We start from the raw sequence: 14,288 nt of genomic DNA on the forward strand, positions 1-14,288 counted from the left end.
TGCAGACTCTGTGCGTGCTTAGCTATCCAGTGTTCAAAAGATAAATAAATAAACGCTATTCAACATGATGGCTGAAATTCTGTGAACGCTCTCAACGCACTTTGTTCCAGTCGGTCTGCGGCTGCGCACACTGAATGCCACGTACTGGTTGACGTTGACAGTCTGGAGGACACTTCCTGATGCTGCTGCCCGGGTCTAGCTAGGCTAGCTAATAGATTAGATTTTCACGGTTTGGGGAAACCCGTGAAATACATCGTGGTCAAGTCGTCTGGTTCAGGTATAAACATTACTTCGAGTTATGTTATAATTTAACTACAAAGCAGTTTCTATGCTATTACGTACTGTTGTGGTGCTAGCTAGCTACGCAGGGAGCTAACGCTACGCTAGCTCGTCCAAACAGGTGTCGAGAGTGATACAGAGGGAGTTGTTTAACAAAAGATTCGTCAATTAACTGATCTGATCGAGTCTATGTAAGGTGAAGTAGGGAAATGATCAGTTTATACCTTCTTACGTAGCTCTATTATAGGTAGAGCTGTTATAAGTTACACAGGAAACAGCTTGTTGACGACTCATTGTCATAAAGTAAAAGCTAAGTGTTATTATTCCAGATTTTTCAGATATACATCAGGAAATTAAACAGATTATTCATTTTTTTAAGTGTATGTAACGTATACAGTAAACACTGCAATGGCAGTGGTGAAACGGCCTAACAAGCGTTAGCAGTCAGTTCTGTTTGTTGATGGGCCACTGATGAATGACTGCGACTTTTGCTATTATATAAAAGTTTTACTTTCGCTTCTGTGATATTTTAAGATTTGTTTCCAGAGCTCTAGAAATTAACTTGTTAGACTCCGTTTCGGTTTAATTTTTTTTCCCAGTCGTAATCATTGAATGTTACTGTACGCTAAACGTTAGCTACCACCCAATCCCTAGCATCCAGCCAATTACTCATCTGGCCCGGACAGAAAGAGTATATTGCTGAGCTTACAACATCAGGAGGTAACGTCAGAGTTAATCCAACTCGTGACTGTACACGAACGATGAGGTTTACGTTAACTTAACACAGTATGTTAACCCCACCTTGTTTGATGAGTGCAGGCCTGTTATTACATACCCCCCTCCCCCCAAAGAAATATCCGTTTTACCGGTATGATCTGAGTAAAATGGGTTTTAATTTGCGATTACTTTGTAATCATTTATATGATTCGCCAAATGGCTTTGAAAGCGTTTTTCTCCTATCAGAAGAGATGATATTTTGGGTCAAAGTCTACAAGGAGGTCTGTTATTCTATAGCCTGTGCCACCTCACATGAAGATGTTTGACCCTTAGACTCTGGAGTGACATGGTTTCGTTGCTGTGTTTGATTAAATAATTTAAGTCAAGGGAGGAGCGCTCCTGTTCTGTGTGTAATCCCATACAGGCTTCAGTCAACATTATGAGAGCTTTGTGACAGTGAAGACAAGCTGTTAATTTCGGCATATTAATGTAATCATAGGACTGTTCTCACAGCAGCTGACCTGTTGACCTACTTATTCTGACCTAGCATTTTCCACTGTTTTAAAAGGGGCTTAATTTAATAATTATATATTCTGTTCTGTAAGATAGACATACATGTCGCTTTGAATGCCATGCACACTTATTGCTGTTCTTTTAACTGTCATTTTGCTGACTAGTGGTGCCCTGGCACTGCAGTATGCATACCTCCTAAGTAGTAATAATAATTATTTTATCTGAATTAGCCTTTGATAATCACTAAAAACTGTAGAAGAAATCGTAATTGCAAATCAAACTTGAGTAATTATACAACCCTACTTGGTACTAAGGAGCTGGAAGGTTAAAGAGTGGCCAGTGTTCAGTGTGACTGTGTGTCACCCCCTGTTGGGTAATGCCTAGAAGAGTTCAGGGCTGCACTGAAATTGTGAACACCTCTCTTCTACCTTTGTCAAGTGCTGGGAGCAGAAGAGGTCAGACGGCACCATGAACGGCCAGCTGGACCTGAGCGGGAAGCTGATCATCAAAGCCCAGTTGGGTGACGACATCCGACGCATTCCCATCCATAATGAAGACATTACCTATGATGAGCTGGTGCTCATGATGCAGCGTGTCTTCAGGGGAAAGCTGCAGAGTAACGACGAGGTCACTATCAAATACAAGGATGAAGGTGAGTCAGGACACAGAAAAGGCCTGTGAGGGTCCGGTTGTCCTCTGGTGACAAGTGTACTTCATGATGGTAATCTCAGCATATTTTCTTTGAAAGTGGCAATTTGCTGTACAGTTAATCATCTTTTGTCCCCGTTTCCTGTTTACAGATGATGACCTCATTACCATTTTTGACAGCTCTGACCTCTCATTCGCCATCCAGTGTAGTAGAATACTCAAACTGACTTTGTTTGGTAAGAAATTAACACATTTCCTCTTACGGACTGTATGCATGTTTTTGCCTTGATGAATTCAAGGCTGTAGATCAGGGGTCCCCAATCTCAGTCCACGAGGGCCGGTGTCCCTGCAGGTTTTAGATCTCACCCTGGGTCAACACACCTGAATCACATGATTAGCTCATTACCAGGCCTCTGGAGAACTTCAAGACATGTTGAGAAGGTAATTTATCCATTTAAATCAGCTGTGATGGATCAAGGACACATCTAAAACCTGCAGGGACACCGGCCCTCGTGGACTGAGATTGGGGACCCCTGCTGTAGATGTTTAGTCTCTTATTTCAGCTGTTACAGCAGCCAGTCACTGGAGGGCAGTCTAGCTTAATTTTCCACAGAGCAAACATCGTTACTGTCCAAATGAAAATGATCTACACTCCCTTCTGACTAATTTGTTTTGGATTCGCTGTTTCTTAGCACCAATTTAACAAACAAACACTATGACAGGTAGTAGATGTGTGTATTTTGTACCAGTTATTCTGGACATTCAGGACAGAAAAAAGCTTGGAGCAGGTTCGAACCAGAACCTCTGCAAAGACCTTAGAGCTTATGGGTCGCCACCTCAACCTCTTGGGCTAAACCATTGCACCGCCCAGATAATTCCACAGTCATTCAATAGCTCAGCAGGTGTAACTCGCTGAATAATCAGTTACCTGACCAGCCAATATGCCTCACCCTAACATGTTATTCGAGCCTTGTTGCTGTCGGTAGTAAAAACATCGTGATGAAATTTCTGGGATTTCATAGGACTTAGTATGTTAGTTTTCCTAAAGTATGATTAAGATAAATGAAATGGTAAAAAAGTGGACTTTGATCAAAGAGGTGTACTCAACATTGAGATTAATGGGCTTAGGCAAGTTTGTTTTGTTTGTGACTGGGCTACATCCATCCATCCTTTTTTCAGTGCGGGGTTACAAGTAGGTAACAGGCAGGGTTCACCCTGGACATGTTGCCAGCCTATCACAGGGCCCTTGGCTATTTCGCTATAATATATCACTATAGTGAATATGCTGAACACATAACCTTAAGCAGGTTATGTTCAGAGTTCTAAATTTCAAATCAGCTGTAAGGATCATAATTTTCCTAAGTATTTTTTTCCCAAGAATCAAGCTCAGAGTATGATTTGGCTGTTATTCCTCTCTGAAGCAGAAGGATTGGAGTTTTAGGGTTAAGAAAGCCTGGCTGTGTCAACCATGCTTTTGCTGTACACGTTTTAGCCTCATTGTTTACAGGTTTGTGGTTAATAGGAGGCTTAACATTTAAATTATACATTTTATTTGTAATATTTAATATTTTACAATCATAATAGTCGATCTATATTCTCCTATTGCCACTTGCTTTGGATAGTGACTGAAAGAATGAGACTGAAGATAGAAGTGTTCAAAATGGGTTCCCTCCCTTAGTGGTGGGGTGAGGAGCTGTCTCTTTTTAGGATGCCTCTAAGTGAGGTGTTTCCAGCATGCCCAACTGGTAGAAGATCCTAGGACATGCTGAAGAGATGATGGCCCTTGCTTTGCTTGAGAACACCTCAGTGCCTCCTTGGAGAACTGGATAGAGAGGTCTTAGACCGTTAACCCGGATTAGTAGTAGAAAACCGATGAATGCATGGAAAAAATGTTTTTAAAGCCATAATGAAACACTACATATAAAAATGCATTATTTTTAAATAGGCCATCAGTTAATTATTCTTATGTCTAAGGAAAAAGGTACACTTTTGCTTACACTGAAGTGTATTGATAATCCTTGCTGACTGAAATATATATGATCAGATATACCACATTTTCAGATTTATTTTTCTTTCAGTCACAGCAAAGCTGTATATTAATGCTAGGTGGTAAGAGAAGAAATATTCTGAGCCTGTGAAATTTTAAGTTGATTCTTTCACTAATCAAACTTTCTGGGAGGCCATTTTTACAGTACAGGTGTTTTGTTATTCTGTTAACACAACAGCTGAGACTGTGTCCAGTGTTTGGCTTGTGTTTTAGAGGATTGTCTTTCCTGGCTGTAACTAAATAGTGTTGGAGTTCTGTCAGTTTAGAAACAGATAGCATACCAATACCATTTTTGGGCTCTGGAGATTGGACTGTAACAACCAGCAAATATTTGAAGCTTGGAGCACCTGATTGTGCTTCAGTGTCTAACTGCCTGCTCGCTAACTGAATTGTAGACAGGAAGGCATGTCTCATCTCAGTGGACTGTATAGCAGTACTGTCTATGTTTTTGCGATAAGTACTTTTTTTGTGAAAAAGTTGCTCAAGGGCAATGAAAAGTCAGTAAGTTTTCAGTAGTGCTGTGAACTGAAGTGTTTTAAAAATCCAATGAAAATATTGGAATAGTTATGATTGGGTACCACCTTAAGCATGCTTTAAGTCACAGTCCAACTTTAGGCTGTTTAGTAGGTAGAACATTACCTACAGCTACGAAGAAGTGTGACTCGTAACCATAGCAAACCAGCATCAAATCTGTCATTAAAAAACACATTCTCTACTGTCTAAACTGTATTAACAACATGATGTTGTTTCCTGTGCTCTGCTCTCAGTCACTCCTGCTGTAGCCTCTGTTATTAGGCTGGAGGCTGAAAGATTTTTTTTTCTTCTCAAAAAAAAGAGAAAAAAGTTGTTTAACTTCCTACAAATCAAAACAGAGCCCTGGCTCGTAATCGCATGTCTTGACCTCACGTGGAAATTACACCGTCCAACATGTGTTGATATTCAGAGGCAGGGAGAGGAGCTGGAATCCCATGACAGCCTGCGTCTCAGCACAGTGCCTCGTGAGCCCATCCGTCTCTGTTCAGCATTATTCAGTCAGACAGGGAAACTTGTGTGAGAGAGGAATGTGGAGCGACCTCCATTTCATTCCTTTTGCAGTGGAAATTTCACTCTTTGGTCAGTGAGAAGATGTGGTACAGGGCATATAGAGTTGACTATTTTGAAGAGGTTTGTCACATGTTTCCTGCAGATTAGCAGGTTTCAGTTTATTGCCAACAACCCGGCTCCATTCTTAGTTAAATACTTGGCTGTCAGGGCGCGGTGACAGCGATTCCTGCTCGGCTCAGCAGCCGTTGTGAATGGCTTTTGTGGAAGTAACCATGTGATAGATGATCCCAGTAATCCCAGGTATTTAGATTATGGAGCCAACAGATCATCACTCACAACATGCAGATACCTTATTGGCTTCCAAACAACTGGAGTGCAGAAGCCAGTTAGTTTTAAATTTACCATTATGTGCTGAGCTATTTTGACCGGCCTCTTAGCTGCCAGGCATTTTTTAATTATTTATTTCCAGTGTGATTTTCTGTCCAGTGCATAATGTGAAGTTCACCACATGAGTTTATTGTCAGGCGTCAATCCCTATAAACAGTTTTATTAATAAGTCTGGAGGAACTGAGGTGTTTCTGAGAGTGTGAGCCAATACTGTTTGATTCAGCTGCTGCATCAGAGTCCACTCTGACCCAGATATTCTACTCTCGATTATCAGCCAAGCCATGATTTATGTGACCAAGCAGTTCTAGACAGTAAGATATCACAATGAATGAGATGCAGTTCCAGTAGTTTACAAAATCGATGGGAGTTTTGTAGTTTAAAAGTGCTCCACAGGAGTGCGGATTGAGAAGATTTTACCGTTTTCTGATTTGCGTTCATGGGATTCCTCTCTTCATCTTATTACCTGCAGTTAATGGTCAGCCGCGGCCTTTGGAGTCCAGTCAGGTAAAGTACCTGCGCAGGGAGCTCATTGAGCTCAGGAATAAAGTCAACAACCTCCTTGATACCCTGGAGCCCCCGACGGAGCCTGGTCTGGCTGCTACAGCCCCAGACAGTGGTAAGCACACTCACTCACACACTAGACTATATATAAGCTTATTATTCAATATAAGCTTTTTGCCAAATGCAGTATAATGTAGTCATAGAAAAAACAATTAAACATGTACACGAATTCATATTATGAACAATTCACTGGGTCGTTAGCAACTCTACAGCCGGGTGGTTCTGTGATTCTTTTTGTTATAGTTTCTACTTTTAGATCTCTGGGACTCACTATAATCTTGGTAATGTGGACTGCTTGACCTCCTTAACTAATAAAACTGGTTCATAGTCCACAGTATTGTAGTTGGAGTTATAAGAGCTGTATCCCGCAAAGACATTGGCACCAAACTGAGACGGTTTACTGGAGTCAGTAACTGTTGGATTAATTGAACGCATTTTTTTTTTTAAAAAACAAATATTTGTCTGCAGTTTGACTCTAAATTTGTTACACGCTAGATCAGTCCAGCTCGAGTGTGGTCACTCGCACCCACATATGCGCACATGTTGAGCAAAAACAAGGTCTTTCTTACTAATCATAGCTGTGACCAAAGCTTTGATATTGTAGCTGTTACATTAAAAGTTTTTAAAATATTTCTCATTACTTCTTAACAAATATGCTCATATAATTTTTGGCCTTTAAGGATCAACTGAGTTAAATATAAAAGGGTAATCTGGAAAACTTGCAGTTTGTCAGAAACACCCAGACCCTTATTTGTTTTATTACACTTTTGTCTCCATGGCATCTTAACAAGCTAAAATGTTGTCTTAGCATCACATTTCCTCTTCCCTTTCCAGAATCAGTGGATGGGCGCGAAGGAAAAGTTGTGACAGCTGACCCCACAGTGAAACAGGCCACTCCAGTCAGTGCAGCCAGTATGTCAGCCTTTGATCCATTAAAAAACCAGGATGAGGTCAACAAGAATGTCATCTCCTCTTTTGGCCTGAGCGAGGACCAGGCCCCAGGTAGAGCTGAAGTGCAAATGCTGTCTTTTAAAATAGAAACTAGACAATTAAATAAATCTTTATCAGGCATCTGTGTCTCTTCTGATCGTCTGTGCATTTCTGTGCCGTTTGTTTAGCTCCCCCAGCGGTTGCAGCAGAGGAGCGTTCAGGAACCCCTGACAGCATTGCTTCTTCCTCATCTGCAGCGCCTCAGCCAGGAGTGCCCCCTCAGCCACAGGCTCCATATGGAGTCCAGCAGGCACCCCCAGCGGGCATGGATGGTGAGATGTGTGCACACACACTTACTGTAGAAAATACACAAATAAAAAAAGTATACACATCCTTTGACGGAGATATGTGTCCTCCAAAAAAGTAAACACAGTTACATAATGTCTTTATAAGCACAGGGGTGTCAGAGGCCCTGCAGTGTGGCGGATTAAGCAATTAGTTTTTACAGTGGTGCTGTTAAACAGAATGTTTTTCCAAATTTGCCACCAAAGTAGCGTTACAAAAATGTGACTGCCTGCTGAGCCACTATGTTGACAAAAGCTCATCCAGGAGTATTTCTTTTCCAAAGAGTAGTTCTGACTAAAATATGAAACTGAAGAAAGGATATAGCAGGTTTTCCAAGCAAAAGGAAATGCACACAGTTGTCAGTTTATTATGTACATTGTGTTTTAACTGCTTTGTTTAAATACAAAAGTCCTCCCAATCCCACTTTGTGGTGTTGAACTACTTTTTAGTCTACCTTCATTGATTTGAGTTATGTGTGTGTAATCTACCAATAAGTAAAGCTGTAGAGTAGGAAGGATGCACCAGCTGTTACTGCTGCCGTTGTGGCTCACTAAGCTTTTATCTTTCATCCTGCCAGAGAAACGCAGTAGACCAGAGCTAGTGGAAATTTATGGAATTGAGGAAGATTGTTTGGATCAGAACAGATCAAATGGAGAGAAATATGATTGAATTTAAAAGAGCACACTGGGCCTCATTCACAGTGTGTGTGCACAAATTTGTCTTTAAACTGCATGTAGGAGCGTTTCACACACAAATGTGGAATTCATCAGACTTTTCCTTTCACAAATTTGTTTGTACAAAGCAAAAATGACCTCAGAGCACAGGGTGTCAGAGGCCCTGCAGTGTGGGTGATTACAATAACATCCAACAGTGCAGCAACATGCACTGCAGGCACAAATGACAAGTAATTTAATTTCTGTCATATTTAACAGTTTTCCAACACAAACCAAAAAACAGGCACATAAAAAAAGAAATATATTTAGCCAAGAAAAGCCTTTAATGTGCTGTTTTCTTTAAACATCTTCTAATAAGCAACGGTTTTGCCTACATGTCACCAGTTCAGGCTAAATAGAAACCAGAAACTTTCTTGACACTTGGTGCACATTTGTGATCATGGATCAAATTTAAAGGCGTACTTTGTTAAAACTGCTTTCACTGTCTCGGGTGATGGAGCATACACTAGCCCAGTTAGCAGCCTGAAGCTCCTAACCACTTATCTATTTCAGGGCTGGGCTGGAGCAGGGTTACACACATGTATTGCATATGTAGCTGATCTTGGGCAAGAATAAAAGCATGCCTTGTATAGGGCATCACTATTGTTTGCCCTATACAAGGAGTATAGGGCCTATAACACTATTATATCTTTTTTTGCACTCACATTAGTGAATGAGCCCCACTGATTTCATTGCATAGGTTGACTGTACTGTGCCTTAGGTGTGCTTCACATTGACATATAATACATTTTCTCCATTATTGCGTGTACTCTGACCTTGTTTTTTTTGGCAATCAGACCCATTCTGCAGTTGAAATAGCGTATTTTTTATAATGACTAATTAACATTTAGTGTAATCTTAAACACAGTGTAACAATGAGCATCCCCATGTAATTAATATTCATCTTTCAACACGCCTTATCGTAGCTTTCCCTTGGGTGCAGTCTTTAACTCTGAATCATCCTTGATAAAGACAAATGAACAAAACATACCAGGCAGTTTGTTTGGGGGGAAAAGTATTTTGTTAACAGAACTGCATTCTAGCATCAAGCTCTCGGGGATTTGGTTTTACATGCCAATCTGTCTTGTTCTCATTGACACGCCATATTCAAACTTTTCACTTAACACTTTCTGGCCTATTTTTTGTTATAAAAGGCAGCCAGACAGGTGCAGCCACAGAGGTCAAGCATTTTGTATCGTTTCACTTATTGCTGTGAGTGTGCTGGGTTGTTTTTTAGCTTGTGGTTTGGCTCAGCTGAATGTGCAGGCCAGTAGAGCAGCGAAATAGCGTCATGTTGCACCCTGTGAGAGCTGTAACTTTCACTCTGAACAGTCACTCCACAGACTCCTGACCACACCTGCTACGCTGAAGATCAGCACACGAGTTGTATGACTTCCATTTAGCTGGTGGTTTGCGGTTTGGCCTGGTTAGAGCACCAGAACCTATCCAGAGGGCATAATAAGAGTTTAGCTGGTCCAAAAGAGAGAGAGTGGGGATGGTTAGCCAGCAGCAGCAGCAGCACACTATGTTTTATTCAGAAGACCGAACAGAAAGATCAGGATTTCTTTGTCCTTTTGTCAAAGGAAGATTAAGAGAGGAGTCAAGTGCTTTGGTCGCCAATAGCATGCATACAAAAGGTCCTGGTTTCAGAACAAGCCACGACTTTTCCTTTGAAGTCGTTCTCCGTTTCTAGTTTGGTTCAAACTTTTTAAAGTCAGAATCTTCCATACATACTATGAGTAATCTACTAGTGACCAAAGCAAACGCAAGGATGGGGCTTTAGTGTATTGTTGTGTCACTGAAGGCCTGTCACTGAAGTGCATCAAACAAAAATGTTTTAGATGTTGTGTAGCTATATACTGGATGTAGGTAGTTATAAGAGATTCATTCACCACGTCACACGTAGTTAAGCAAACTTTAACCATGCTGCACTCTAACTTTGCTGTGCAGGGAGAAAGCTTCCATAGATCAGTAAAGAATAACTGTTAAACAGCTGCAGAAATGATCTTCCAAACCCTGTCTTTATGCCCAGCGTGCAGCAGGTTCTTTTCCTTCGGTTGACCCTTTCTCTCACGCTATTCCTGTCCTCGGTTGCAGACTAGTATGAAAGCCTCAAGGCAAATCAGAGCAGCCTGTCAATGCACAAGAGTTTGTAAAACGGTGATCTGTGAGACTAGATGCCAACTGAGCATGTGTGGCCTTTTTAAAAGTAGCCTCAAGCTCACTTTTAATGCAAGCTTAGGTTACTTGTTACCATAAGAATTCTGCTAACAAGATCCATAAGCAGATGGTAAAGATTTTACGCTATCCTCTGATGGACACTTGGCAAAATTTTTTTACATCTTTGCAAGAAAGAAAGAAACTGTAAACACGTGCGCATGTAACAGTGACTCAGAACAGTTACACGAGACTCTTAATCAGATGGGCAGATGTGTGTTCAATGTGAAATGTTTATTTAAAAATAGGACCTCATTATTCCTCCTAAAGACAAGTGGAGAGGTCAGCAGGCCTGCAGCCAAAGTGAAAGTCATTCTTCAGCCTACCTATCACATCTTTCACCCCTGATGGTTGACCTCTTGGCTACACTGGAGTGAAATGAACTTCCAGGCAAGAGAGGTCAGACAGGCATGCATCTTTCCATCTCTGTTACATAACTCTGATGATGGATTACAGGCGAGGAGAACAGGAGAAGCCAATTTCACACACATGCCTCGCCACACATGTAAGATTCATGTAAGAAGATAACACATGGTTGCCACACCACTGAGGTGTTTACAGAGACATCAAAGAGGTAGTCTTTCTAAGCATTTAGCTGTCAGGTGTCTCCCAAACCAGTCCAAAGTTTTCAGGCTGAATATTCCAGCAGACATTACTTTGTACTGTATGGAATGTGTTTTTTGTGGAGTGATTCGCCTGGAGCATGTCGTTATATATGGATTTACTTTTGAATGCAGACAGTACAGAACAATCTGATAGGTGCTTAAAATCTCCTGTGAGCTTTCCTTTAGTGTAGATTCTCTAAGAACTGTGGAAAATAAGCACCAGTTTTTACCAGCACTTAATAATCCAGTGAACCCAGCCCTCTTTCATTATGCCTTCTCTCTCTGTGCTTTTCATGCATCGTCACCCTACTTATTTGCCAGGCCAAAGATTTGGGGGTAGTATTTAGGCCTTGTTAAGGGAGAGAACAGTTCGCCAAGTCTTTGCACGTTTGCTGAACTCTAAGGCATTCGATGGAAAATGTAATGAGCAAATGAAAGTAACAATAACAAAAAGACCTTTCCCTGTCATGAAAGATATACTCCTGATTACTGACTGTATTAAATGGTGTAGCATGACGATGCTCCAGGTTTAAAGGCCTCGTAAGAATTACTATTTAAAGTAAAGTATTGGGATGATTGGACCTTTAGACTTGATCATTCTCCTCATTTGTCCGTAGGCGGTGCAAACTGATGAAGTCACTGTCTGCAAACACAGACACGTCTTCTTTCTTGCAAAAAAAAATCCAGGGTTATGTCTGCAAGCCTGCAGTGTTATTTATTTATTTATTTTATGCCTGCTCCTGCACGTGCATGCTTCTCTCTCTCGCTCGAAGCCAGATTTTACTGTAATGTGCCACAGAGCAATCTCTGTGGTAGATTAACAACAGATACTTCTATCAAAGTGGTTCCAGCTGTTTTCATTAAAGGAGTTGAGTGTTATTCTATCCCAATGCACAGGTGTTTCCGTGAAGATAGTCCCACATGTGTCTGGGGTGGATCAGATAATATTGGATCTCAAAAAAAAAAAAAAAAAAGCCAAGTGTAAATGCAACCAAGGGGCTTTCGAGCTGTTGTAAATGCATCCAATTATCTGAGGTCTATCGTAATCTTTAATCCTCCCAAATGTCTGTGGAGGTATCCTGGTGATAATGGTGGTTAGAATTACACTATTACACCAAAATTAGCTGTTGAAAAGATGCTCTTAAAAAAACATGAAGCTGATTTGAAAGCCAGCTTGCAGTGTTCGTAGTATAAAGGTTAAACATCACTGTTCAGTCCAATATTTTCTCCACGCTTGCTGGTGATGAGGATACAAATCCAATAGGCAGTGGTCATATTGCTGTTGGACAAAATTAAATTCTTTGGCACTGATCATGATCGTCCCCACCTTTTCAGGTCAAGTGTACCAGCAATACCAAGCTCCAGGTGGATACCCTCCTCAGCAGCCAGGTGCCCCACCTCAGCAGCAGTATGGTATGCAGTACCCTGGTAAGAATAAAAGTGATGCTAGCAGACAAACGGGTAGCTGCTGTTCTGTGTAGCCGATTTCTTTTATGTCTGGAGAGAATTAAAGATTCTCTCTCCCCTCTCGCAGCTGGATACAGCCCTCAGCCCGGAGCCCCTCCACAGCCGCAGCAGCAGTTCCAGAACTACGCTCCTCCCTCCTCGCAGGCTCCAGCTCCTGGTGCAGCGCCAGCACCAGGATTCCAGGGTGGGCAGCAGCAGCAGACCCATCCATCTCAGGGAGCCCAGCAGTACCCACCAGGAGCATTCCCACCACAAAACTACACCTCCCAGGCCTCCCAACCTGCTAACTACACCATGCCGCCCAACTCCCAGCCCGGCTCAGGGTTCCAGCCACGCCCAGGATATACCCCGCCTCCAGGCAACACTGTCACCCCTCCACCTGGAGCTGCCAACCCCTATGCCCGAAACCGCCCCCCTTATGGCCAGGGCTACACTCAACCGGGGCCTGGGTACCGGTAAAATAAGATAGCAGATGTTACTGATCCCATCATCATCCTAAATGTGGCTCCAACTGTTTGAAGTGGGTGCAGAAATCTGGTTTACTGCCCTGCACCTTCCCTCTTCCCCTACCCTTGTACAAATATCAAATCCAAATTTAAAAAAGCACCCCCATCCCGAGTCTGATGGTTAGTGTTTGTACGCTGTCGCTCCAACACACCACTCTGTTCTGGCCCCGGTGTATGCTCCTTGTGTTATTTTTCCCGTCTTTTCCCTCCAGTTCCGCTGTCTGCTCGGCCCTCTTGTGTCTGCCATGGTAAAAAATGTAACCAGTCTGTATGCACACACATGGAAAACCAAAACAGGCTGTTGCACAAACTGTTTGTCCTTTCCATGGTAACGCTTCATTTCGAGAGAAAGATCAGCATTCAGTCTGCATTTACAGCAAAAGTCTCCACATTTGTCTTGAATTTCCTCAACATAGATGCGTTCATAAAACACTATCTTGATGAAAAGTTACCCCTTAGTCATGTTTTATTTTATTCTTTTTGATCAATTTCACCACCTTGTCGGTATTAATGATGTGTCAGTGATGGTGGGGAACACTAGCTAAGTGATGGCCTATGGGAGGTATAGATCCCTGTGTCATGAAGAGGACTTTTTTTTTGTTTAGCTTCTAATATCACCTCCAGTAAAGCTAGCTATTCCTTTCTCTTTCTCTTATCACTGGTTTTTACTAATATCAAATCAAATTGCTCCTTCAAGTGAGATTAGTTGTTTATGTATAAACTGTAACATTTATTTCTTTGACCTAATAAATGATTGAGACCCATTTGGAGTCCCCTTTTTTTTTTTAATGTTTTGGTTGTGGTACTCTTGGTCCTGTGATGTCTTGCAGTCTTTTCTTCAACACACTGACTGTCTGTGGTTTTTATGAGTTCATGTCTCTCTTAAGTTTGGCTCGTCTCTTATTCTTCTCCCCTGCCCGGATTTGGAAAACCGTGGTAATGCTGGTATTCCCATTTCATTTTCCTGCATGTGGGATGTGGTTAGCCTTTCATGTCAAACTGTCTCAGCGAGTGAGAGGAACTGAGCGCACCGAGCTAATAACATTTAGACAAGGGTGTGTAATATTTCTCACCACCTGCTGCGTGCCAGAGGAGATTGCTTTCTAGATGTCTTTGTCCACTGTAAATGATCCGCAGTTATTGATAGCACAGTGTTAGGGTTTTGTGTGTGCCTCTGTTATAGCAATGATGCCAAGCGTGCTCATGTGTGCAAAGCTGATGTTGCAATGAGTTGCTTTCTTACTGAAAGAGGGCTGGCAAGATCACGCCATTTAAAGCGTAATGCATTAGCATTCATTTAACAAGAAAA

At 41.8% G+C, this 14,288-nt stretch overlaps 1 protein-coding gene across 1 annotated transcript; it reads left to right on the plus strand.

The window, feature by feature from the left end:
* The first annotated feature begins 121 nt into the window (after positions 1-121).
* tfg (trafficking from ER to golgi regulator) lies at positions 122-13,743 on the plus strand. Its single transcript, XM_031734513.2, has 8 exons — positions 122-277; positions 1,948-2,161; positions 2,310-2,393; positions 6,105-6,251; positions 7,031-7,198; positions 7,315-7,458; positions 12,342-12,434; positions 12,541-13,743. The coding sequence occupies exons 2-8, from the start codon at positions 1,978-1,980 to the stop codon at positions 12,930-12,932; spliced, it is 1,212 nt and encodes a 403-aa protein (XP_031590373.2). The 5' UTR covers positions 122-277; positions 1,948-1,977; the 3' UTR covers positions 12,933-13,743.
* The last annotated feature ends 545 nt before the right edge of the window (positions 13,744-14,288 follow it).

This window comes from Oreochromis aureus, linkage group 16, assembly GCF_013358895.1.
Source record: "Oreochromis aureus strain Israel breed Guangdong linkage group 16, ZZ_aureus, whole genome shotgun sequence".
NCBI lineage: Eukaryota > Metazoa > Chordata > Actinopteri > Cichliformes > Cichlidae > Oreochromis > Oreochromis aureus.

Excerpts from the sequence above, each read along its gene's own strand:
- tfg (XM_031734513.2), top strand. The coding sequence starts at position 1,978 with ATGAACGGCCAGCTGGACCTGAGCGGGAAGCTGATCATCAAAGCCCAG. Across the intron at positions 2,162-2,309 it reads TATCAAATACAAGGATGAAG|ATGATGACCTCATTACCATT; the intron begins GTGAGTCAGGAC and ends TCCTGTTTACAG. Across the intron at positions 7,459-12,341 it reads ACCCCCAGCGGGCATGGATG|GTCAAGTGTACCAGCAATAC; the intron begins GTGAGATGTGTG and ends CCACCTTTTCAG.